At 35.1% G+C, this 27,857-nt stretch overlaps 1 protein-coding gene across 4 annotated transcripts in view; it reads left to right on the top strand.

Moving 5' to 3' along the window:
- Positions 1-27,857, top strand: part of Lrp1b (LDL receptor related protein 1B) — a 1,927,307-nt gene that overhangs the window by 1,892,883 nt on the left and 6,567 nt on the right. For all 4 annotated transcript variants that reach the window (XM_037205578.1, XM_028868856.2, XM_037205579.1 and 1 more), the window contains one exon: positions 18,789-18,865. In XM_037205578.1, the coding sequence (XP_037061473.1) occupies positions 18,789-18,865 (77 nt within the window). The remainder of the gene's footprint in view (positions 1-18,788; positions 18,866-27,857) is intronic.

The following is a 27,857-nucleotide window of genomic DNA, read 5'->3' as shown; positions in this document are numbered from 1 at the left end:
ACATGACTCAGAAGTACATTATATATTCTCCATATTTTATTTATACTCTTATGCTATTGTCTAACTGCTGTACTTTATTCAGGATGACATACTGTGGTCACACAAGTCTGAGCACCTGTGCACGATTATGTTCTGTCCTTTAGTCTTTCCAATATATACTGCTGAAGAACTTAAAATTCATTTCAAGTAGGTAAATGGCATTGAAGAAAAATAAAAATAATTCATTAATTATTATAATATAAATACATACAGAATCCAGTATGAAAACAATTGAATAAGGAAGTATTTTTGATTCCAAGTAGGTGTGTCAAAGGCCTTTTTGGTGTCAAAAATATTTTGAAACAAAAATTGTAGGAGTAGTAGAAGTAAGAAAAAGCTGAAAGAAATGAGAACAGAGGAGCATTTCAAAGTAAAATCAATGTGGAAGCAACAGTGCAGGTTACTTAGGGTAACAGATCACTAGGATCAGTGATGCTGCAAACACTTTAGGAGGGGTATTTGCTGCCATGAAGATTAATTGAGAAGAAAAGCAAATTGGAGAAGTTTATCCAGTTGTTTCCTGTGGACTGAAGACGTGGAGAATCCCCAGTAGTTTCAGTCCCCAAAAGATAAGCCTTATGTGTGCCCCATTGTATTGGACAAGACAGCTATTGAGAGAAGTGTTTGAAGCCCCCATTCAGACAGAATTCACACAGTTGGGAATTTTAGGATAAGACAGTAAGGAATAGAAGAGATTTCCTCCTCATTGGTTAGTTAGGAGTTCAATGAAGGAAAAAATATATAAGAATAGAGGAAAATAGTTTTGCCATGAGAAAGACTTAGCCATTAAAAATGTTGTTCTTATTAAAGCCCAGCTTTTAAGAGCTACAAGGTAGACAAGCGAGGTCAGGTTTTCTCTCATGCTCATGGCTCTTAGGAGGGAATTTCATGATCTATGAAAACAAAAACAAACAAGCCTTAGCTATGTTTAGGATATTTACAGTTCTTATAGTTATGACATATAAATAAATGTAAGTAAAACTTAGTAGCACCTGTGGTCATATGCAACAACAAGCAAGCTAGCTAAAGGACTATCCAGCTCCCACAACATCTTTCTAGTAGCCAAATATCCCTGTGTGGGGAGATGTTTAGGAAAGTGGGTTTCAACCTGATCTCTAATGGTAGTGATCAGTATCTTAGTGAAAACTTGATGTGCACTATTTCATCTACAACCTTTATAGGAAACAAGAGCTGCTAGGAGAGTCTCAACCTGGTGCTTGCTTTAGTTTCAATGGCATATCATTTTTTCTTTCTTTGTGGAGAGAAATGCTATTGAAATTGTATGGGACTAATACACACGGTTGGAAAGTCAATAAAGTATTCATATCTTATGAAGGTGACAGCTCAGTTTTTCCACCTAGAAATTTTATTGCTATATCCTTCAATTTAGGGAACAGATTTGTTCATTGAAAGCCTTCACTTTTGTCTCTAGATGGCCATTTTCATTTATTACTTTGTGAGCAACAAAAAGAAAATGGCAGAGAAAAGCAAAAGAATAAAACAGTACATTTTTACATTTACTTGGAGGAAGTTTTGTCAGTTTTAAAATAGACCACTGAAAAATGTTAAAACTATCTTTTAAAATTCTTTCTTTCTGCTATTTTGACAACATTATTGAATACATTTTATTATATGTTAAAATATTAATAGATAATTATACTTAAAATTTTATTATTTTATTTCATATATAGAGGTGTTTTGTCTGCATGTATGCCTGTATGCCACATTTATGACTGGCATCTGCAAAGGCCATTAGAGGTGGTAGACTCCAAACAATTGAAGTAAAGATGGTTGTGAGCTACCGTGTGGATTCTGGGGATCAAACCCTTGGCCTCTGGAAGAGCAATTAGCGCTCCCAACTCCTGAGCTGTCTCTCTAGCCACATAAATAAAAAAATTACAGAACTCACCAGGAGTCAATGGTGCAGGCCTTTAATCCCAATGGGAGGCAGATCCAGGCAGATCTCTGTGAGTCTGAGGCCAGCCTGGTCTACAGTGCAAGATCCAGGACAGGCACCAACCAAAACTACACAGAGAAACCCTGTCTCGAAAAACCAACATATATATATATATATATATATATATCAAGTTGTCCATGCTTCCTGGAGTCTAAGAATTTTCCATAGGATTAGAGCCACACTGATATCAGATCTAAGGTTTGTATGCAACACGGTCATCCCTCCATGATATTACTTTATAGCAATATTCACAGTTCTTTCAGTTATCCACTGTAGCAGGAATCTTAAAAGTTCTTATTAATAAAATCAAACCCGAGGCCAGTTATTGGGGTCAATGCTGGTAGATCAGAGAGACAGAACAAGCCATGGCTATCTCACCTTGCCAGTTCCTCAGCTAGTCCTGTTTCCTCAGACTGGAAGCTTCTGTGTCCTCATCCCAATGGCTTTCAGCTGAAGTGCTGCTTCAAAGCTTGAATGCTTAACCAGCCAAATGCTGAACCAGCCAAATGCTTCTAGTTTCTGGTCCTCATGCCTTATATATCTTTCTGCTTTCTACCACCACTCTCTGGGATTAAAGGCTGGCTTTCTGGGATTAAAGGCGTGTGTGTCCATGCTTGGTTTTTTCCAATGTGGCCTTGAACTCACAGAGATCCAAATGGATTTCTGTCTCTGGAATGCTAGAATTAAAGGCGTGTACTATCACTGCCTAGTTAGTGGCTTTATTGTTCTCTGACCCCAGATAAGTTTATTAAGGTACATAATATTTTGGGGAACACAATATCACCACAATCCACATCTCTCTTCTGCTTCTTGTACTCTACTGCCACTTGACATGCACATTTCAGTGCACACACAGCCCCTGTAGAAATAGCTGTTTGCTACACCTCTGGCTTTCCTCAAGTGGCTCACTGAAACGAGAATCACTCTGCTGTTTTATCTAGTTAACTCTTCATGTCCTACTGGTCCCACTCAACACACCACCTCTTGTATATGGCAGGTAAATAGTAAAAATTGGTTAACATATTTAATTGAAACTTTTACAAAGAATCAGATCTAATGAGAAAAATATAAATTTTGCTTTTTGTCACTCTGAATAGGAGCATAGTTACATTAAGGGTGTTAAAGGGGGCTTCCATTATGCTATTTGTTGTTCCATTTTCAGATGGAAATGTGTCAAGTTATCAGAAACTTCTAGAAAGGTGATCCTTGTTATAAGATGGCAAAGAATTAGACTAAGTTGTGGTCCCTAATGATCTAAGTTTTGCAGAAGGGATAACTTTAAACAAAATAGCTAATTAACTTGATATTTATTTGACATTCTTAACAAAATGTTGGAGGCATGCCCTGGTTGCTATAGTAACATAAAAAGGAGGCATAAATTGGAGAAATATTTGAGCAAAAATGAACAAGAGCTTGATGACTGAGGAAATTTAAAATCAAGTCTCTTAGGAGAGGGGAGGGAGAAGGAAGAAAGAAAGAGGGAGAAAGAGAAGAGAAAGATGAAATGTTGAGGTGAGATGAAGGTTTTGGAACAGTGACTTTCCCATTTGGCATGAATATCACCAGCTAGGACTGTGGGGAACAGAGCCAGAGAAAGATGAAGAAAGGCTTCCTGTCTTCTGAGAATTCATGTGATGCAGGAGTAGACCTAATCATGTTGCTGTCATTCAGCCAAAGTGAAGTGTACCTTTTAACATGGTAAGGCATAGAGATCAGTAAGGCTGCCACTGCTAATTTTGTCCTAAAGCAGGTAAAACTGTCATCCTGCTTCCAAAATATTAGGCACATTTTAGCTTCAGGGATCCCACTTATAGCCTTAGAGAGCAAGAGGCCAGAATGTCAGCAGAGGGCTTGGTGACTTGTCTCCTTCCCAGGGCTATAGAAATGGAGCTCCTGCCTCACCTGGGACATAACAATGAGCCACATGGGATCATCTTCAACCTTGCAGCCAGACAGATTTTCTCTTATTGAGATCTGCATTAGAATATGCTCCTTTTGCGTTTCCAATTGCTCTCTTTTGAAGTGGGTTAGTAATATGGAAGCTGTCTCTTATTTTTGCCTAAAATAAGACTTGAAATTGAGGTTATTAGAGGGAGAGCAATGTAGGCTAGTTGTATATCAACCAAATTTGTGCAATGAAGCCCTAACCCCTAGATCTTCAGAGTGTAACTGACTTTGGAAATGGGTCCTTCAAAGAGGTGATCAAAGTAAATGGTTAGTTAAGGTTTGCCTTAATTTGTCCTAATCCAAAGGACTAGTTTTCTTGAAGAATAGCAGGACAGAAACAATTTTCAGAGTGAGAGAGTCTAGATACAAGATAATCATCTATAAATCAAAGAGATTAGCATCAGAAAAAAAAAAAAACTACCAACACTTCAACTTTAAAGTTCTAGCCATCAGAACCATGACAAGTCACATTTCTGTTAAAATTATTCATTCTGTAACACTGTTGATTGACTGCCCTGGTTGTAGACTCCCCTTAGACTGACCAATATGTTGAGAATGGGATGATTTCTTTGGAAAGCCCAGATTTGTAGTTTCCTTTTGGTTAAACTTCCTTCGAAGTATATCAACACTTTCCTGATATACCTATCCTGATGAAGTCTAGGCAGATTTTTAAAATATATTAATACCTTTTCCTGAGAAGAAATAGAAATTCTTAGGTGTTGTGTGGTCATGAAGAGTTAGTTGCCATAAGGAACAAGAAATGGTGGCAAACACACCTTTAATCCTAGCATTCTGGAGGCAGAAATCCCTCTGGATCTCTGTGAGTTCAAAACCACACTGGAAACAGCCAGGCATGATGACTCATGCCTTTAATCTCAGGAAGTGATGGCAGGAAGCAGAAAGGTATATATGATATGAAGACCAGAAACTAGCCTCTTAAGCTTTTAGACTTTTGAGCAGCAGTTCAGCTGAGATCCATTTGGATGAGGACACAGAAGCTTCCAGTTTGAGGAAATGACATCAGCTGAGGAATTGGCAAGGTGAGGTGGCTGTGGCTTGTTCTGTTTCTCTGATCATTCAGCATTTACCCCAATACCAGGCTCTTAGTTTGTTTTTATTAATAAGACCCTTTAAGATTCTTGTTGCATACATGTATACCTGCACATACATAAATACACACACACACACACACACACACACACACACACACACACACACACACACACACACACACCTCCAGAAAGAAATGTCTGACAAGAAATGAGGTAATGCTTAAGGAATGTGTCCGTTTCCACCAGCTCCTTTATGTTTATATAGCTTTCATCATGACTTACAGTCACACATACATACAGCCCAGACATACAGCTTTTATTTACTGCTTGTTGATATTACTTTGTGATATACATTTTGTCTTAAAAGATTGACTGAGGACAGGGGTGTCCCAAATGCTCACATATATTTTCAAAATGTATTTCTTGGCTGGCACTATAGTATTGGAACAAAAAGACTGGCAGAGGCTGAAAACTCTGTTTCTGTATATACTTCAACTATTAGGTGGACCTTTTGCTGTATAACATTAATTCTTTTCAGAAATCTCAGATTTCCCTGGGTACTTACCCAAACACTTTGTTCATTTGGGCAGACACAAAGAGAATGATGTAAATTGGTCCTTTTCAAACTAAGATTAAAGGATTCTTCAGAGCCAGTATTACATGTTTTACTCATTTAGTTATTTTACTAGATCTTTGATATTTCAGAAGTAAAATTATCACTAATCTAGTATTATATTAATGTATATTTTCCAATGGCAACTGCTATTACTATGTCTCTGTGCTTTTTTTCCATATAAATATCCTTCTGCAGAGAATTTTATAAGCTAGTGACATTGCGTGGTATACAATTTTCATGTGTGTTTACAGAGTATTCTAAGGCATTCATATTAATATGTATAATAAGATAATTTTATTTTCAATAGCTGCTCAATCTCATATTGTCTTCATTTCCTTCACTTTGTTTGATCAAGACTATTCACTGTTTCATTCGTTTATAAAATGTACTTCTTAGAATTTGCTTTTTTAAAATTTATTTTTAAAAAAACGTGTTTTTTTTTCATTTTACATACCAATCCAAGTTCTCCCTCCTTCCCCTTCTCCTGCCCACCCACCTCCCCAATCCCACCCATCATCCACTCCTCAGAGAAGGTAAGCCCTCCCTTGGGGAGTCAACAAAGTCTGGCATACTAAATTGAGGCAGGGCCAAGCCCCTCCCTGCTGTGTCAAAGCTGAGACAGGGTCTTCCTTGTAAGCTAGGCTTTTCTGGAACTCAGCATATAACCCAGGCTTATCTTGAATTAATGGCATTCCTCTTATCTCCACTTCCCAAGTACTGGAACTAGAACTGAGTCACCACCTTCACCTGCCGATATTACTTTAGTGCCTTGTCCTGGAGTAAAAACATCTATGTAAATACATTGATATGTACTAATTTTCTCAGATTAGCACTTAGCAGTTGGGACTATGGGATCCAAAGATACAAGCTCGTAAAAGCAACTCCCTTTAATTGTGTACAAGTTAAAGTGTTGTGCTGTTAAATATGCAGCTTGGACTAATAATTCACCAGCAGAATTCAAATATGTGTGGCTTGAAATATTTAGATCTATTTCTGGTAGGATTTTTGTTTGTATCTTACCTTAAAATTGGGTCAGAGTTAGTTCCATATAGGTATCTTCCACAATTTGCCTAACATATCTATGAAGGAACTTCAAAAACAGGTTTCCTATTAGCAAAAATAATAAAGAATAACAGAAAACATATTTTAATGTTATAGAGTAACTGAGAAGCTAAGTATTAATTTTATGGAAACAAATAATTTCCCTAAGATAGATTCATACCTTTGAACCTAGGCTAGTCCCAGAACTGTTATCTTCCTGCTTTGGTGCATTGAGTACTTAGATTTAAATGCACATCACCATCTCAAACCGAAAATTGTATTTATCTTTTCTAGACATCTTTTATTATATATTTCTTGATTGCTCAATATAGTGTATCAGATTGTATGTAGATATATTAGTAGCCTACATATACCCAAGAATAGAAGACAGAAGCATATCTTTTAAATTTCTCTTACCATTTGAAATGACAACATGCTGCATTCTCTTTTGTTCATGCATTTATTCAAGAAAGCTTTTGAGGATGAGTTCTAGGCCATCCTGGGGGATACAACAGCTCAAGTGAGCCCAGATAGCACAGTGATGTCTTCTAAGGTCCAAGGGCTTGAACATACTCAAGTGGAGTGTTTGCCTAACGTATGTAAAAGCCCAGAATTTGACACCCAGGGCTGCAAAAATAAAATAAAACATATGGCACATACAAATATGTTAATACATACATATACACATAAAAATACATGTACATGAACAGAGAAAACTCTTAAAGAAAATAAAGTATTAGTGATGGGTACTTATTACTGAAATTTAGATAGTTTTTATATAATTTTTGTGTAATTTATATTCTCTTTTGAAAAGCTAAGGAAAAAATAAGTTCTTAAAGTATTATTTGTATTTTCTGAAAATGGAGAACCAAAAATACCTACCTTGAATATTGTATTGCTTCTTAAACCATATCTATTTAGATGTTCACTGTTTTTAAAATGGTAATATGACAAAATGCCAGGACACTTCTCACATTGTGTGTTATTGTTTCCTGCCCAGGGCAAGAATAGTTTTCCATATAGTCAAAACAATACAGCACTGTGAACTTTTATGCTTTAGTTTTGCATTTCAAACCAAAGCGAAAACTCTGCCTCCCACCTCCCAGTTTTTTAACTAGGTTAAATTTGTATAGGCATTTGTGTTTTGGGAACCATGGATTTCCACAAAGTTTTACCCGTGTATCTTGCCATTTCAGTTGTGTTTTCAACTTCTACATCTGTCTGTTATGGTTTGTATTTTATGGAAAGTGAACACCTCTTCTAAGTGTGGCCTCTGGACATGGAGCATATTTCTGCAAAATTAACCTTTGAATCCCACCTCTAATCCATGGCACCTTTAAGCTTGTGTGTCTTATTCCTCGCCACAAAATAATAAATTCCTTTTTCTAAGATATTTATGATTGTGATTTAGTCACTAATTCCAAACCTTTAACATGCATTCTTCATGTACCATTAAATTCCTTTGCATTGCTGCAGAATTTAAGACTGAGTGCCTGTGTTGTATTATTCCTGTGGTTTAATAATCATTCCATCATTGTGACAGCATCTGTTACTTGTTAAACATGTTCACAGTTAAGAGTCAGAACAAATAGAATAATTTACTTTATCATGCCCTTGATCCACTTGATCATCTTTATTATTTACAAGAACATGGTAGGGTATTTTATGAATATTCTGGAGGTTTTATTATATTCTCTAAAGGAAGGAGTAGGCAGATTTTATATATTATCTGATGAAGAGAAGTTAATTTCATTTATTTTGTTTTGTCTTCTCCAAATGCTATAGTTGGTCATCAATTGTCTTGCATTGGACCTCCTTCTTTCTCTCTCTCTGAAAAGATGTGGGGGGCATTATGAGGCCTTCTGAGTCTATCTATACAAAGAGATGAGGGAGGGAGGGATGTTGTCTTAGTCACTCCTCTCTTGCTGTGAAGAGACACTATGATGGAGGAAACTCTTATAAAAGAAAACATTTAATTGGAGACTTGCTTGCAGTTTTCTAAGGTTAGTCTCTGATCATTATGGTGGGGATCATGGTGGTAAGCCTGGTGCTGAAGCAATAGCTGAGAGCTACATTCAGATCCATAGGCAGAAAGAGGGAGAACTCAGCCTGATGTGGGCTTTTGAACCCTCAAAGCCCCCATAAGTGATACACTTCTTCCATCAAGGCCACACCTATTCCCATGAGGCCATACCTCCTCATCCTTCTAATCCTTCTCAAATAGTGCCACTTCCTGTTGCTGGAGGGCTTCTCTCCAGGTTCCCCAAGCCCCGCAGTCCCACAATCCACTTATAAAATAATCACTCAGACGCTTATATCACTTATAAACTGTATGGCCGTGGCAGGCTTCTTGCTAACTGTTCTTTTATCTTAAATTAACCCATTTTTATAAATCTATACCTTGCCACGTGGCTGGTGGCTTACCAGAGTCTTTACATGTGGCTTGTCCTGGCGGTGACTGCAGTGTCCCCCCTCCTTCTTCCTGTTTCCCCAATTCTCCTCTCTCTTTGTCCCGCCTATACTTCCTGCCTGGTCACTGGCCATCAGTGTTTTATTTATATAGAGTGATATCCACAGCAACTTCCTGACAAGATTATGGGGGTCATTTTTGTGCAAACTACCACAGATATTTTGGGTTTAGAGTATTATCAAATAAAGGATAATTGCGGTGAATAATATTAAACTATTGAGTAATTTTCATCAACTTACATGCTTAGTTAGGTGTTTGAAATGGGTTCCATAGACCACAGTAGTAACCTTGAAGATATAAATTGTCACACTGGTTTGGAAAGATCCTTGCTGACAGGAGGACCTACTAGAACATCAGTTTTCAACCTATGGGTTATGACTCCTTTGAGGGTCTAATGCTTCTTTCCCAGGGATCACCTATGACAATCAGAAAACACAAAAACTTCTATATGATTCATAACAACAGCAAAATTAGAGTTATGAAGTAACAATGAAAATAATTTTATGATTCTACAAGATGAGGAACTGTATAAAAGGGTCATATCATTAGAAAGATTGAAAACCACTCTACTAGAAAATGCCATGGATTTCTAAAATGCATTTAATAATGGATCCTAATTTTCAATATAAAAGAAGACAAAGGCTTTATTCAAGTTAAAAATGACTAATGGATTTCCTAGTAAATAGAACAAAAACAGAATGGTAGACTTTACTTGTTGAGGTTTCAATTTGTTCAATTTTATCTTCCTGTATCTCTTAGTGTCTTATTGTAAATATACTGCTTTGGTCAGTTTCCTGAGACTGTTGTGAGAATTAAAAAACATAACCTATATAAATCACATAGAATATTGTTTCCCAAATAGTGGACAACTCTAAAAACCAGAAGTGTAAAAATATTTTTGACTAGCTTGAAAATGATCAGAAACTGATAAAAATCTTGCTCTCAGAAGTCCGAAAACAAAAGGGAAACTAAGTGGGAATTTCACAGCAAAAGGATGTGCTTGCCAGTGAAAGAAAGATAAGGCTGGGCGGTGGTGGCACACGCCTTTAATCCCAGCACTCGGGAGGCAGAGGCAGGCGGATCTCTGTGAGTTCGAGGCCAGCCTGGGCTACCAAGTGAGTTCCAGGAAAGGCGCAAAGCTACACAAAGAAACCCTGTCTCGAAAAACCAAAAAAAAAAAAAAAAAAAAAAAAAAAGATATATCTCATCAGCAACCAATCAGTTTGCAGTATGGTGGCCTTGACAGTAATGACCACAGAGAGGGCAGTGAAAGAAGTGGAAAGTTGGAAGCCTCTTGTGACCCTAAAAAACAAGGCAGAAATTGGCTTTAGAGAAATAGCCAAAGCAGTTAGTGAAAGTTTGTGCCTCTCCAACATGAGCTTGTGGGAAACTGAGGGCCAGGCACCACAGCAGCAGGTGATGTGCATTCTCGATTTTTTTTTTCTTTTTTTTGCATTTGCAATTATTCTAATATAATGATCTTATTAGAAGCACAAGATTATTTTCCCACTCCTTAGAGGGAATAAAACAGATGGAATTTATAGTTGATGTTTGAGAAAATGTGGCTAAGGTTTTGGAAGGAAGGTAAAGGGCTCTGTTTTTGTCGTGCTTTACAAAAGTAGATACTATTCCTCTGTATTTCCAGGCCTGGCTAAGGCCTGACTGCTAACATTCATAGCCTTACAGAAGGCAATCTGCAGCCTGGGCTCCGGAGGTCTGGCTATCAGGCAGAAACCTTCTTCATGCAGACCAGGATTCTCTAGAGAGCCAAGAAGAGTCCAAGAGAATTTCAGAGTGACTCCAAACAACCCTCACATTTCCAGAATGATATTAAGCAGGTGAACTTTAGCAGTGTGGCGTGTCCACACTTCAATCAGATCACTGCATGTTACTGATTTGTTTCTGCCCCTTGGAGCATTTTCAAAGCAGAAAACGTGAAGTTTGCATGTTGTTTGGAACTGCAAAACCCAAGATAGCTTGCCACATCAATATCTGTCCTTTACCATCCCAGAAACCAGTCTATGACTTGTTCTTGCTTTGGTCATGTTCTTCAAGGTACCTGGAATAGATACCACACACATCATATTTTCCTGCCCAAGCTTAAACTCCAGATTGTACCCTGAGAAGATAGTCACTCTGTTTACTAAGGAGATATAAGTGTATATATAATAGATAACATTAATATGCTACTTATTTTCAAAGGATAAAAGAGAATTTTGAAAGTTTTCACATTCATTTCTTCATCTGTCCACCTCTTCTCCAAATTCAATCATCCTGAGCTCTGTAGCAAACCACATGCTGTGGCCAGAAAATCCAGAAGATCACACAGACCTCCTCCCCACTTCCTTGCCCCAAGTCATCCCATTTATCTCAGACCATTACATCATCAGGCACCCTCTGTGGTCCAACTAGCTATGTTGACCAGAGAATCAGGTAGACTGATCACAGATATTCAAGTCTCTCTTCTCTCCTACAAATCCAATGCCCCAGTCTCACTCCCTACTCCAAGCTCTCTATCAGACCACCTGCGGAGGCCTCCTCTTCTTCCCCAACCCCATCCCCCATGTATCTTCCTCTCATTTTCTTTTAAGACAGACTGATAAACACTTGAAAAGATGTGTTTGAACTGCTATAAAATTATAATCTTTACAAGTATGGAAATATCAAATTAACCCAATAATACATAAAAATTGTCTTCATGTGTTAGAATTTTTTAAAGATTTTAAAAATATTTTTGTTTTAAATATGTGAGTGTTTTGCCTGTCTGCATATATGGATGGGCATCATGTACCATGGTATCTGCATATATCAGAAGAGAGCATCAGAACTTCAGTGACAGATGGTTGTGTGTCTGCCATGAGAGTGCTTGGAACTGAGCCCTGGTATTAAGAAAAAACAGATTTTTTTTTCTTACTGTTTTCAACCTTACTGTTGAGCTATATCACCAGGTATATAAAATAATTAAAATGTAAAGATTCATATCATGTATGTATTCATTTGCAGATTGGATGTGATCCCATTATTCCTTTTGATGTCATAACATTTTCTTGTTTTTTAATATAATAAGTGTGTCAGAATAAAGAAACAAAACCAGTACAGATATTTGTATAACTATTACTTACCTATTCAACTTTTTAACTATCTACTTGTGTGCTTTTCTTAGATGTCTACTAGTTTAACAGCTCCAAGTTTCATATGTTTATAACAATAAAGTTTTATTTCCTTCCTATATTTCATAATTGAACAAAAGGACAAAATTGTGTCAATCTACCTTTAATGTAGTGCTTGATTCCACAGTAACTTTGTGCGGTTCTCATGAAAGATTGCTTCTTGTACTTTACCAACCACATTAGTTTAAAGGGAAAATCTCTTCATGTTATAATCATGCAGAAAAAAATTTACTTCTTTTTTTTAATACCAAAATAGTAGCAAAACAGTCATCCCATTAAATCACTAGAGAAACATATACCTAAGATTTTTTTTCTACTGAGAATACAAATCAAGAATTACAATCATAGTAATATTTCAATTTTATCAACACAGTAAATATTAATGTGATTATATTAATACTAATAGGCTGATGTAATCTGTACATTTAATGTTCACAACAGTCAGAACATTATTAATATTAAATACAAATAACATTCATATTTGTTAGTCTTAATTTTTCAAGAAACCTAAAGTCATTATGTTTTATAATGTTTAATTTGCTTTGAAAAACAGCAAAAGAAAAAGGAAAAAAATGGAAAGGAGGAAAGAAGAATGTGAATGAGAGAGGGTAAACATGTAAAATGTAAGTGGACTTAAAGGATAGTGGTCCAAGCTAAGGCCGGCTGGATCTATGGGATCATTTGACCTAGAAGGGAGGATGTTTAATCCCTCATGAGAGATGAGAAACCTGTAATGGGATGAAATAAGGGCCTAGATTTCAACCCTGGCCAGATTAATTTCAAAATTCATGCATGTCATATATGTCATTTATACTAGCACTTTTTAATTTCATGGAGCTAATCGACTGAATTAAACTACACTTCTTAGTAAATTCCAGATCCTCCTGGTGGGATTCACGGTACCCTATCTCAAAAAAACAAAAACAAAACCCCTACAAAACATGTTAGACACATTTATGGTATACTGCAATCCCAACTGAAGGTTCAGGTTGGTATGAGAGAAAATATTGAAACCCCCACTGTACTGTAGGACAGAGAATGAAACATTAAGAACTGGTGCAGGAATTCTTGCAAATTTACTTTAAAAAAATGTGTTTTTTAGTGTTCTGAATTCTTATGAAAAATCTTGTACTGTCTTAAGCAAAAAAAAATTGTAAACAATTTTCCTAATGCATTGAGCTATAATTAGGTGTCATTGTTTTTTAATTGTTTAAATAAATAGATTTTTTATTATCAATGTGCTGTTATCATGGTATCACACTTAGTAATGCCATATTGCCCTAGGACTGTTGCTGGGTAGGTCATGGACTTTATCCTATGAAAATGTTTTTTTTATTTAAGAAATGTTTTTATTCATTTTACATACTAACCACAGATCCTCCTCTCATCCCTCCTCCTGCTCCCTGCCAGCTTTCCCACCCAACCCACTCCCCATCCCCTCCTCCAAAAGGGTAAGGGCTCCCATGGGGAGTCAGCAAAGCCTGATACATTCAGTAGAAGAAGGACCAAGCTCCTCCAGGGTTATTGTTTTTTTTTAAATAGTCATTTTTTATATTTATTTATTTATTTATTTATTTATTTATTTATTTATTTATTATGTATACAGCATATATGACTGCAGGCCAGAAGAGGGCACCAGATCTCATTACAGATGGTTGTAAGCCACCATGTGGTTGCTGGGAATTGAACTCAGGACCTCTGGAAGAGCAGTCAGTGCTCTTAACTGCTGAGCCATCTCTCCAGCCCAGGGGTTATCGTTTTTAAAGTACCATTAAATAACTTCATGATGTTCCTGCCAATTACTCCTTGTGCTTGGTTGGAAAATTTATTTGACTATGCACCATTATCTTCCTAGAGATAATATGGAAGCTGGACACAAGTGCATTGCTATCGGGTCCGCCTATGCTGCCCGTGATGCTTTGAAACACTTGGTCTCAAACAGTCCTTCTGGCTTACACTAACTTAAATGGCTGTAACCACAAATATACTAATGTGTCCAACTATAGAGCAGCACTCCACAATAACATCTATCGAGGACAGGGTATGAAGTTCAGAAAATGATAATCATAACTGAGGCAAAATTTCAAATTAAAGAGAAGGGAACTTTTATAATATAATATTAAAGTATTCTTATGAATACATGAGATAATTTTACCTGTTAAGGCCATGAAACATTGACAGATGGAAAGGGCTTTGACAGAAATTAAATTGAATAAATATCTATCTAAAACTGCAGGAAATGATTTTGCATTATGAAGTAATACAATCTTCAACATAAAGTTAGAAAAGATGTTAGGAACTCCACAGAAAATAGAAAGTGGAGCATTATTTGCTAATTTTGGGTTCCTAAGGTTCAGAGCCAAATTTATTTAGAGAATTATTAAGTATTTTTCAAATTACATAATTTGTATAAATTTTACTATATGTAAACATTGTTGCACAAATCTGATGATGTGTGGTAGATAGTCATGTTTTTAATTTTATTGAATGAGATTTAGAAGCACTGAGACGCATATAACACATGTAGAATTTCTTAATTGCTTCATTAATTCCTAAATAGAGAAACATAGGTTAAATTAAGATTTTTTTTTTCCTTTCAGAGTATGTCTATCATGATACTTAAAGGAAAAATTCACACATTCAATGATGAGAAATATAGTTTCAATTGCTTTAAGGTTCACCATTGAATTTCACTGTGGCCAGAATAATTCCATGACCTTTAAATTTGATGAAAATTAAAAAAAGCATTTATTAATCTAGTTATTTTGTTTTGAAGTTCTCCTAAAGTAGATGATTCTAGACCATATTTCTGCAAAATAACAGGAACAGATCATATGAATTTATTACTGTTATTATGAAGATCATACCTGAAAACTTGAATATATACTCAGTAGTACATAACTAACCTTAATTCTCTTTACAAAGAATCTCTCTACTAGTTTGTAATTGTGACTATTTTAACAATTTAATTATAGGTGATATTTTTATTAAATATTAACTTCTATTTTGAAGACATCTTTTTCCATATATACAAGTTTGCTTTGACAATCTGCAGTGTTGGTTATGTATGACATCTGAGCAACATTGTCTTTACTAAGGACAACATCTTCTACTGCAGGGATATAATTGAAACAAAAACAGTAAAACTATACAATATTTATATAAATTATGATGTCATGTTAAGCTAAATAAATATATTTTATATGGTAAAATCTAGATGAGAAGTAATTTTTAAAACTGATTGAGTAAACTCATTTTGTTTTTTGTAGATACTATGTAAAGGACAGATAGTCACCTAGCTAACTTTTGATCGGTCATGTTGGGCTTGTATACTATTGTTCTGAGCCTAACAATAAAAAATGATTAAGTAAAACTTGCTATAAGAATATACTCTGTGTATAATAATTGTATTTATTGAAGTATGTTATGTATTGCTTCTCTGAGATTAACATTGCTAGCATGTGGATCTCTAGCCATAATTATAAGATACTTAATGATATGCAGGTGTATGTGGTGGTGAGTCTAACTTGCAGATATTTATTCTCAGATGAACAGAGGTAGCAGTGATTTGCAGTTGTATAGATTCAAAGATGGCTAAAGCTTGGATGAGGAAATTTGCTTGATGAATAAAGAAAGTGGGAAAGAGATGCCAGAGAAATTATAGTCAGTATGATTATGCAAATAATTCAGTGAGGAATTGGACAGGAAATTTTGATGATCTGCACATTCCTTTTCTTCAGTACTGGGCCATTAATGGCCTTGATCATTGCATTCTACTTAGATATGAAGATTTATTAAATTCTATAAAGATGGTTTTAAAATGCTTGGTTTTAAATCACCCACTGGAAGAGAAACTTCTGGAGCAGCAAATGTCTTAGGTTGTAATTTTATAAGGTAGGCAACAAGAATAATGATTTCTATTTGATTTAATATCTCAAAGAGATTATTTTCAAGTCTGGAACAAAGGGAGACAGTGAAACATATCCTATTTTATCTTTGGCTGTAAAACATTACTTTATAAGAAATATAGGGAAAAATTGCAAGGTTGGCATCACTGATTAAGATGTATTACTGTTAAAAAATAATTATTTTTAGTGTAATCTCTGAGAGTCATCCCCACGTAAAATATCCCCTGTAGATTTGGAACTTAAATGTATTCCAACTTTAAAAGTAAGAAATTTAAAGAACATGAGCATGTGACTTCCTTACCTGAAGTAAGTACTAGGCTTCAAGTCATGGATAAATTAGACCATACTGTTAACAAATGTCATCTGTCCTACTTAAAGACCTGAAGGACTTTCATAAGTGCCCTCTGTTCTTATTTCCATCTTCTGTTTCACAGTCTGCTATCTTTAGGCTATAAAACATGTTTTCTTAACACCATAAAATATATAAGATATATTGTGTTCTTGTCAGAACATAATCTACTCAATTAGCATTTGATCCACCATTTTCCAGGTAATTTCACTTTGTCATTTCAGTCATTATGATGACCTCAGAGATCTTTATCTCTAGAGCAGTGGTTCTCAACCATTCTAATGATTCGACCCTTTAATACAGTTCTAATGTTGTGGTGACCCCCAACCATAAAATTATTTTTGTTTCTACTGCATAACTGTAATCTTGCTATTGTTATAAATTATAGTGTAAATATCTGATATGTGACCCCCCGTGAAAGGGTTGCTCAACCTCCAAAGGGGTCATGACACATAGGTTAAGAACTGCTCCTCTAGAAGAACCATAAAACTTAGCAAATGTTATTTTCATATTTTAATGTAAACCCCACTCTACTTTTTAAAATAAGGTGATGTAAAGAGTAAATCTCAGTAGTTTGAAAAACAATTCAATATAGCTGCACACATTTATGTGTGTATGTCAGCTTTATAACAAAGTACAAATTTGGCACTGAGTAATATAAAACATTCTCAGTGGTCAATTAGGACAATTTGAAAGATGTAAAGTTACATAAAATGAAAAGTTTTGCAACAATTATACTTTGCTTCAAGAATATGTTCGCAAAATGTCACCAAGCATCTTTTTTTTTTTTTTTTTTGAGTTATCTGTGGACTGTGTTGATAATTAGAACCTGGGAATAGTTGTAAGAGTTTTTCTAGGTCAAATATCTATAAAAGCGTATATGAGAAACAACCAAACGTTATACAAACCTGGGCATTTCATTCATTGTCCATTTTATCCTAATTTTGTATGCCTTTTGCATTACACTGATTCAATCTCACAAAAAGATCTGTAGACCTGGATTTTAATTTATCTTCTTCAATTATTTACATATAATATAGTCCTATCACAAATGCTATGTGCAGAAAAATTAACTTCATATAAGCCTTCTATGAGGTAATAACACAAAACTTAGTAATTGCTTGAATCATAACATAGTGATATTAATTTTCATTTGAACCATGTTTCATGCTCATAATTTAATGTTATCATTATTAATCAAATAACTATATACTTAAAAAAAAGCCATTATGCTGGTGATCCTGTGCTTTGTTTGAAACCAGTTTTTGTTCATGGTTTGAATTCATTGGGTATGATGGTTTTATGGAATGTAACCAAGTTTTATGAGAGCCAATACTTTTTTTTACAGATATCAAAAGTAATGCACACTATGTGATAGAATCTTAATTTGGAAAACAACATTATTCATATGAATTAATTGTGACAAAAATTGTGTATTGTAGATATATAGTGCACATTACATTGAGAGAGATTCAACTATTCTGATATGGTGATATTTGAAAGTCATTTTATGTAAGAAGTGAGGCCGAAGATATTGTTTCTGTTTGGCTTGATGCTGACAGATTCACAGAGACATTTCTGTTAGCCAGTTAGCACACTCAGGGAAAATAACACATGTTCATTTTTTTTAATCACCCAATTAGATACTTCTGCTTTGTGTTAAGAATAGATTTTCATCAAATCTACCCCTCTTGTTCTCCTCTAAACTTACGTCAACAGTGTTGTGCTACCAATATAGGGGAAACAACTTCTTGCTGTGAAATCTTGAGCACATTAATTTGAACTCCTATTAATAAACATGTTATTTAACAAAGGAAAGCATTGTTTTTTCCTTTCTCGGATTACTGTAATATTTCTATATCTATAGTTATTCAAAGTCCAACACTTTGATGTCTAGTAGTTACTTACACCTTCGACTTTAAACAACAGGTGAACAAACTGCAGAAACCTAATAAAAAAGGTTTTGTTTAATATGCACACTCAATATTGATGCAGTAGTTGCTTGATTTATTTTCTTTTACATATTCCAACAAATGCTATTCAATTGAAGTTAGCTGTAGCATACTGAAAATGTGAAGCTAATTAGTCAAAAAGTCCTTGATCATGATGAATCTGTAATGATTGTCTCTTGTTTCAAAGAAGTTTTGTTTTAAGTTTCTGCACTTAACTTGTTTTGTGTTAACTTGTTTTGTTATTTACTGATTCCTTGCTGTTTTCGTTGTTGTTTGGATCTTTCTAGATGCTCCACTAATTGGTCAGGTACACAATGTGAGAGGCCAGCCCCCAAGAGCAGCAAGTCTGAACACATCAGCACAAGTAAGTGCCACAGAATAAAATTTCTGTCTAGAAACTATAGAAGCCACTTCATCTTTTAGGTAGTCATTGAGGGATATGAGACTTCAAGTTATAGTAATAATAATCTCATATAATTAGAGAAAATATAGTCTTGACACCTTTGAGGTACTGTTGAAAATGAAACCTGATTGGTCAGATTATGAAGAAGTAAATTTTCAAACAAACTTTGTAAGGGGTTCTATCTCTTTAAATGTCAATATATATAATAATATATGGATGTATCATCTGTTGTTTATAACACTGCCATCTCAGAGCAGACCTTCCTCAATCAACATTGTGTGTTCTTCTCTACTCTGTGACAACAAAGTGTAAATTTTTTCAAAATAAGACATAAAAAGTGTCATTATTCATATATATTGTCACATAATTTGACCTTGCATTAGGAGATTGCAAAGTCCATAATGGGAAACAAGTGAGAATATGCATAGAGGAGGAAAACTATATCACTGATGACAAACCTTAACTTTGGTGATTCACTTCAGGAGACATGAACAATAATCATAATATTTCAATACATATAAATGGCAAAGAAAACATGAAAATTGAGATTATATGATTTTTGTATATTAGTAATAGGCTGTGATGCTTTTTATTTACTTATTCCTTACTCATGTTTCCAAATAGTGTCTCTATTTTCCAAGCAAGAGTTTCCAAATTTGTAACACTTGTAAGTTGTAATAACTATGAGCATTTTGTAAAAATGGTATATACTTCTAAAATAGTGGTTCTCCACCTTCCTAGTGCTACCTTTTAACACAGTTCCTCATGTTGTGATGATCCACTATCCCCAAATTATTTTTGTTGTGACTTCATAACTGTAATTTTACTACTGTTATGAATTTTAATATGAAGATTTTTAGAAATAGAGGTTGGACAGAGGGGTTGGGACCCACAGGTTGAGAACCACTGTTCACAAAGTCTATCTTGATCATAAATACTGTAATCTGAATAGGTGAGGTATGTGTTCTTTGGTCACAGAGCACTTGGATTTTCATTGTAGTGTTTTAGCTGTGAATACAGGAACATAATGACAGGGAGGACTAGAGTGCTAGAACTTGGGAAATGGTTTATAACAGGTTATATATGACAGATTTACTTAGACTAATTTTATACACTAAAGAGAGACAGACAAAAATGAATATTTGTTCTTTTTGCCGAGTTTAGAACTCAAAATAATATTATTATAAATTTTTTAAGGAGCATTGATGTAAAAGTGATGTTGTAAACTATTTAAACACCTTACTAATCATTAAGAACATTTAAAAATAGTAGCATGCAGTTGAAATTGCCAGCTTGTAGACAACAGAACCATAAAGGCAACATTGCTATGGTGAGGTGTGTTTATCCTTCCTTCAGGAAAGTTTCTTATGGGTCTCATTTAGGAAAAGTACAGATTCTTTGACAGGAAAAAGGATTTCAAACATTAGTGAAACTTTCTAAAAGGAAATAATGAACCAGAGTACAATGTCTATCGAATTTTCTAAATTCTTCATAAAGGCTATACTCAGAGAAAATTTGGATCATAGAAAGTGGTTTGGAGAAGGAAGTTCCAGGTATTTTCACTGTGAGTGAGACATCCAAACATTTGCATGGGCAACAGCCTCCTCTGGAAGAAAATATGTCAGATTACAGAAAACAGCCCTGAAACAGGACGTAAGGTGTGAGGAGATGTTCCTAGTAGTGCTGTCCTGACTTCAGAGACATTCCCTTCTTCTTTCTCTGAAAGTCTATAATTAATAGAAACATCAGTGGATATTGAAAGGGCCTTCACTATTCAATCCTTACATTATCACAAAAGGAGCTACCTTCCCCAAGCAATGGTTTTATTAGAAGATGACTGAACTTGCTTCTGAGTGCTAGAGAGTACTTCTGAGAGCCTCACATTAGATACCCAGAGCAACAGTGCAGGAAGAAACCTCAACATGTTTTTTGTTGTTGTTTTAATTAGAAATTCACTACACTTATACTGCAAGAGAATAGGAAAAAAAAGTAAGAAGAAATGGTTAGTTCACAGTTCAAATTCTTACTTCATGGATGTAAATACCCAGGTTGCTGCAAGATTACCATGGTTTTTCATCCATGCTCATACAGTGATTTTGTAGGTTGTTCAACAATGTTGTTCCAGCCCACAGGATGAAAGCCATGCTCAGGGAATGGTGTTCATTTAGAAGAAAGTAACATTAAAGATCTATGCAACTTCCTGAATTTGTGTTTTCTCACAGAAAGCCATATCAAGTTCAATTATTCTACCAAGGCAATTTAATTATGTTTGATATTATAAAATATACAACAATGATCTCCTATTTTGGGTGCCAATTATTCAACACTTTTTTCTTTTTTTGTTGTTTTATTTATTTATTTATTTTACAATATTATTCAATTCTACATAATAGCCACAGATTCCCTTGTTCTCTCCCTTCCTACCCCCCTCTCCTTCCCCCCAGCCCACCCCCTATTCCCACCTCCTCCAGATCAAGGTCTCCCCCGAGGACTGGGATCGACCTGATAGACTCAGTCCAGGCAGGTCCTGTCCCCTCCTACCAGATTGAGCCAAGCGTCCCTGCATAAGTCCCAGGTTTCAAACAGCTAACTCATGCAACAAGTCCAGGACCTGGTGGTTGTTGTTGTTGTTGTTCAAGACAGGGTTTCTCTGTGTAGCTTTGGAACCTGTCCTGGAACTCACTCTGTAGCCCATGCTGGCCTTGAACTCACAGAAATCAGCCTGCCTCTGCCTCCTGAGTGCTGAAAATAAAGCCATGTGCTATCACTACCTGGCTAATCATTCAGTACTTTTAATTATAGGCAGCTTATAACTAAAGAAGGCTTATTGTTAGATGTTTCCAAGTAAAAAAAAAAACAACTAAAAATATAAAAAGTCAAAACAAATAACAAAACAAGTTTGTGTCAGTTATTCTGAAGAGGGGAACTACAGCTTGCTGAAGTAGGGGTGTTGTTCTTCTTATCTCAGGGAAAAATCCCATGATTTTCAATGTTTGTTGAGTACTCCTCAACCATAAGCAGAAGTCATTTGTCCATGAAGAATATTGTGATTGCATGTTAAACTTCCAAATAAAACAGTGAATAAGCACAGTGTATTGGCTGCTTACCCATTGCTGTGATAAAACACAATGACCAAAGTCACGGAAGAAACTATTTATTTGAACTGTGGATACAGAGAGTTGACGTTCATGATGATAGAGTGGAAGAAGCCAGTGGTAGGCATGGTGGCTGGAGCAGGAAGCTGAGGCCTCACCTCTTGAACTGAAAACATGGAACATAGAAGGAACATGGAATGATGTGTGGCTTTGAAACCTCAAAGCCATCCTTGTGGCACACTTCCTCCAGCAAGAGCACACATACTAAACCTATCCAAAGTGCCACCAAATGGAGATCAAGTGTTTAAACATCTGAGCCTCACTGGGGCCTTTCTCATTCAAATCACTACATGCAGCTACATAAACATTGTCCTGGTTAGAAGAGTGGTGCCTTATTTTGACATCTCTTGCCTCTCTGCATGAAGATTTGCTCCCTAATTCATGCATAGCTTTCATATTCATCTCCAAGTAGCACTACAGGTATCTTCTGGGTCTTGGTGCTTCAAACGCTGAAAAAACAGCTTGAAAAATTGTGCAGAACTGTTATTCTAGTACTTTGTGCTCAGATTCTACTTGAAAAGCTACTCTGTCTTGTCTGAATAGTTTCAAACTCAGAATAAGAGATGTCATTTCATATTCCTATTTTAAATTCACATAAAATTTTAGAGGCAGTGACACTCAAATTTTGAATTGTGCTATTTGTAGTGTGTGCTAAAATTAAGATAAAATATACCCAGTATTTTTGTGAGGGCAATATTGGAAAGGTCTTGCCTTTACTGTGGCAAGAGGTATATCATTTCAACTCTTTCCTGAATCATCCTTATTTATTTTATGCCATCTGTTATATTTTAATACAAAAAAATCTGATTACATGATACCAAGACTGTGAAATATGCAAATATGGAAATATTACTGATATGATGACATTTCCCTTCCAATTCTCCCAAAGCCACGATTTAAAAAACAAAAACAAAAACAAAAAAAAAAAAAACTGAACTAAGTCTCAAACACTGTAGTACACCCTGGAGATGGGGCAACAAGTAAGATGGGTGGCTCTGTGTGAATAATGAAGCTTAGGCTCTATTAGGATACAGGAGACTTAAAACAATATGTGAGTGTATACTCAATTAAGAGATCTGGTTATTTCTCTGTGAAAAGGGGGCCAAAATAGAACCTGGCTGAGTTTGACTGAGGTTACAGAGGGTTTTTATTTGGAAATATTAAAAGGAACAGATGTTCAGAAGCATGAGGTACGACAGCTCTGGGAGTAGAAAGATGTCCAAAGGAAGGAAAGTCACTGATTCCAGGGGCTGCAGAACAAGGGGAGGGGACAGAGTGGAACTGGCCCAGGATGAATGGCAAATTCTTGCAGCCACTTCATAGTTAGCTTGGCTTAGCTGGAATGTATATTTAATACTTTCTTTGTAGTTTTCACAGCAATTCACAATATCTTTTGAGAATGCATTCTAATCTTTTTATATAAAGACATTTTATCTCTATAAGCATGTATTAAAATGTAGACTATCCTCTAATATGCCAAAACTTGCCTAATTTATGCTCACATTTTATTTATTTATTTATTACTATAACTTCAGCAATAAGAAAGATGCTATTTTCTTAGGCATGGCAATGTGTACCCGTAATTCCAGAAGCTGGGATGCAGAGGAAGGAGAATTGCTAGAGGATTGAAAACCACCTGGGCTAGATAGTATGTTTGAGGCCAGCTAAAAGTGCATAGTGAGATAATGTTGCAATTATAAACAGATAAATAATCCCTTCCCTTTAGCGTCATGATTCTAAACTTTTCACATTAGTTCCCTCTCTTAAGGCAACTCAGACTTCCTTTTATGACACTTCTGCTTTCATTCACTGTGGATAGCTCACCATCTGCTCCTTTTCCCTGGGCGTGTTCTCTCCTATGGCTATGGCTATATGTACTGCCCCTGTCTCTCAATTTAGCATCCTTGGCAAGCCCTGTTTTGCTGACCTCAGTTGTCAATCCTGTGCTAATTATGTGAAACTCCTAGAATCTTCCTATCTTCTCCTGAGTCTGAGACTTACACCCTATACTCCTCAAGAATCTCAAGCTCAGTATATACCCAGATTTTCCTTGCGTTTCACCACCCAGACAACTAACATTTTAGAAGGCTGCAAAATTGACCTAGGCACCAGAACAGCACAAGTTATATATGAACTTTGCTTTCTATCTCTTAAATTAAACCAAAAAATGCAATCATAATGTATTTCTTCATTTTCAACATTGTTTCTTTTTCTTCAGTAGTATAAATTACCAGCTCATTTATATGTCTTGCACATACCTTCCTAATAGCCCCTCTATTTTCTTGTATGTCACATGTCCTCCTAACTATTCACATCCTAACTCCCAACCCCAACCTGGTTGTTAGTTAGTGCTTCATTTTAATCGCCTGGGTTTTCATACTCTCTTAGGGCCTGAAGAGTACCCATTCTTAAGTTGTCAAAAGATAATTCTTATGAGGCTCAGACTAGCTGGATATTCATCCTTTATATCCCCAGGGCAATATCTACCTTTTTATAAGGTAGTATTTAAGATGCCATGCTTTTTGTTGTTATAGTAGTAGTTGTTGTTTTGAGACAGGATCTCTATGTATCCCTGGCTGTTCTGGAACTCGCTATGTAAAGCAGGCTGGCCTCAAAATCATAGAGGTCTATCTGTCTTTGCCTCCCAAATGCTGTGCTTGGATTGAAAGCATTCACCACTATGCCCACAAGATGCCATGTTTAATGAAGCTGTTTGTTTCATTATCTAATATATGTCAAGTGCCATGAGAGGAAGTGCATACATATTCATAAAGCAAAGTTAAAGTTCATGTTAAGATGTATTTGTTAAATGAGAACTCAACATATGGGCCTCAGGTCATTTTAACAACTGTACTATTTGCAGAGAAAAGAGAAGTAAAAGTTTATATATAATATATATATGTGTGTGTGTGTGTGTGTGTGTGTGTGTGTGTGTGTGTGTGTGTGTAAAATATGGGCACACAGTGTGTTATAATGTAATCATTTCTTAAGCATGTATAAAACTCTCTCTACATTATCAGGATAGTGATAGCTACACCAATATGTGATGACCAAAGATAACATGTACATTATAACTGAATAACCTAAAACAATTTGTCCAAGTTAACATTGCTAGTATGATTGGAAAAGAAGCAGCTTGACACAGTGTGGCTTCAGGAGAGATTCAGGGCTGCCTCTTCCAGGGAAGACTAAGTATCCAGAAATACGTTACAAACAAAATCTTATTTTGTTCATTATGACATTACTGAGCTAGTTCCCTCTGCTCGCTCACCCTTCCCATCATTTTTAAATCGCTTTTCATGTTCTTTTCATAGGTTGGATTCTTACATGCTAAAAATATGTTTACTGATTAGCACACTGTAAACTTATTTTTTATTGTAAATAGATCTTTTATTACAATATATTCTGATGTTCTTCTTCACCAAATCTACCCAGTTCCTCCTCATTTTTCTACTCACCCAAATCCACAGCACTTCTTTCTCATTAAGATGAAAACAGGAATCTAAAAATAAAAACAATAAGTAATAAATAATAATAAAAATAAACTTTGGTAAGATAACAAACAAGCCAAAGAGCTCTTGATTAACTATATATTTTAAAATTCTAAAACATTTATAATATCGGTTGTTTCTAATAATGTTTTATAAAAATAAAAACAAAATGCTGTCTATATTATTTATTACCGACATTAAACATTATTGCAGTTACCTTGATTGGTTGCATAAACATACCAGATGTCTGGGCTTTTAAACAGAGCTCTGTAATGTATAGGGATTACAGTTACCATCTGTGGTGGGGAAATTAAAAGAAAAAGAGATGCTTAGTTTTCTTGCATGCATAATTAATATTTTAACTTATGGAATGGCAGAAACTAGGGAGAACAGGTAAATGTATAAATTTATAAATAATTTACATTTTCAACGAGAATGAAGAAATGCTGCATACTTTGAATCTAGTGTTGGTTGGCTTTACACATTTACTGATATTCTAAGCATTTATTGAAAAAGAATGTGTAATGAAGTGAAGATATCTGTCAAGTTATCAACCAGTTGAGACCATATATTAATAGGAATCAAGCTTGTTTCTTCATATGTAAAGTTTATAAACAACTGTTAATTACATCAAAGCTGCCTAGTATTCTGTCTTCATTAATGGCTGAGAAATTATATATATCCATAATGTTCACCTCCTCTGAAACAAAGGTAAAATGTAATATTGAACTCACCAAGTTGTATAGCCAAGATATCATGGAAGAACAAAATGAGTTTTATGTTTTAAGTGAATAAAAATGAAAGTCGTGTGTAGAGATATATCTCTCAATGCATATTTCTCCAGGTTATAAGCTGGGTGGGATGCTGACATACGTGATTTTTTTAATGAACATCTAAAGATATTTTGGTAATTGATCTCCAACAATCTTTCTTTTGTATCCTCAGTAAGTAACTATGAAACCTCAATCACTTTGATATAGTGATTGCACATTGTGTATAATGTGATGATTAACTTCAACTGCATCAGTATTTAATATGCACATGCATATGAAGAGGAAATTTTCTATATTTTAATAAGCTTTGATATTCTATGCATAAATGTTTGTGATATTTAAATTTTAGTTAAAATTTGAATTGTATTATATCTGGGTCACTTGTCAGGTAAGCTAATTTGTTGAATGTCTACAGAAAGCCTAGTTTCATGTGTGTTGGCTGTTAGCCTTGGAAAAAAATTAGTATTGTCTGCCTAGGAATGCTACATAATATTCCTGCTTTAAAATGGCATTTGCATCCAGCTTCTTCATGCCATTCATGGTGTATAATCTTAGCATACCATCCTAGAGTTATAGTACCAGCACAGTGTAGTGATTCTAGAAGTATCTGTGTCTAAAAAAAATCACTGCCGCACCACATATCCTATGGAAAAAAAACAATGTTTCTCTGATTTCTCTTTCCTATGATCAGATGTAGAAAAATTAGAAACAACATTTAAAGAAGAATGTTAAAATTATAAACCCTAAGGTCATTTTCATGAACATAAAAACAAAAAGTAAACATTTTTCAACATAAATTGAAGCTCCAAAAATATTTTTCTGACATTATTCTGCATTTGAGATTGGAGACACTTGCTTATTTATTTATTTATTTATTTATTTATTTATTTATTTATTTGATAAACAAACTAACAGCTATCTGATTCTTCTTAAAATTTTTGGAATGTTTTCATCTTGTTTTATGTGTATAACTGTTTACATGTATGTACCATTTAGGTGTACCTGAATGTTGAGTTCATGAAAGGGTGTCAGAATAATCCCTAAATTATTCTTCTTGTTGCTCATTTAACAGTCAGAGTTCAGGTAACCTACTCAAGGTCTCTCTCCAAAGTAGTTCATGAAACTGATGCTTATGTCTATGCCTAATCAAATCAAACTATTATTTGCAGTTTCCCATGTTGTCGTTTGACTGGCCACAGACACTATGGCTAATTTTAATTGTATTTTACAGAACAATAACTTAGTTTGCGGGAATGTAGTCCATGAAATTTAAGGCAAATATATTCAGACATCATTGACTTATAATGTGTACTTTCATCATTTCCTGATCATATATATGATGATGATCAGTAATTCAGAATCAAAGTTATTAACTCTAAATATATGGTCTTTAAATGAAATATATAAACAAAAGATATATAACCAAGCATCTCAACAGGCTCTTTGATAGGGAATTTTTGTTAAAATAGTTATGACCTCAGAATACAAACATCTGTTTCATGCTTTATTTTTATTCATATTAACGGTGAAATTA

Source organism: Peromyscus leucopus, chromosome 4 (genome assembly GCF_004664715.2).
Source record: "Peromyscus leucopus breed LL Stock chromosome 4, UCI_PerLeu_2.1, whole genome shotgun sequence".
Classification (NCBI taxonomy): Eukaryota; Metazoa; Chordata; class Mammalia; order Rodentia; family Cricetidae; genus Peromyscus; species Peromyscus leucopus.
Note: the sequence above shows the minus strand (reverse complement) of the source record. Positions and strands in the feature narration are given on the sequence as shown.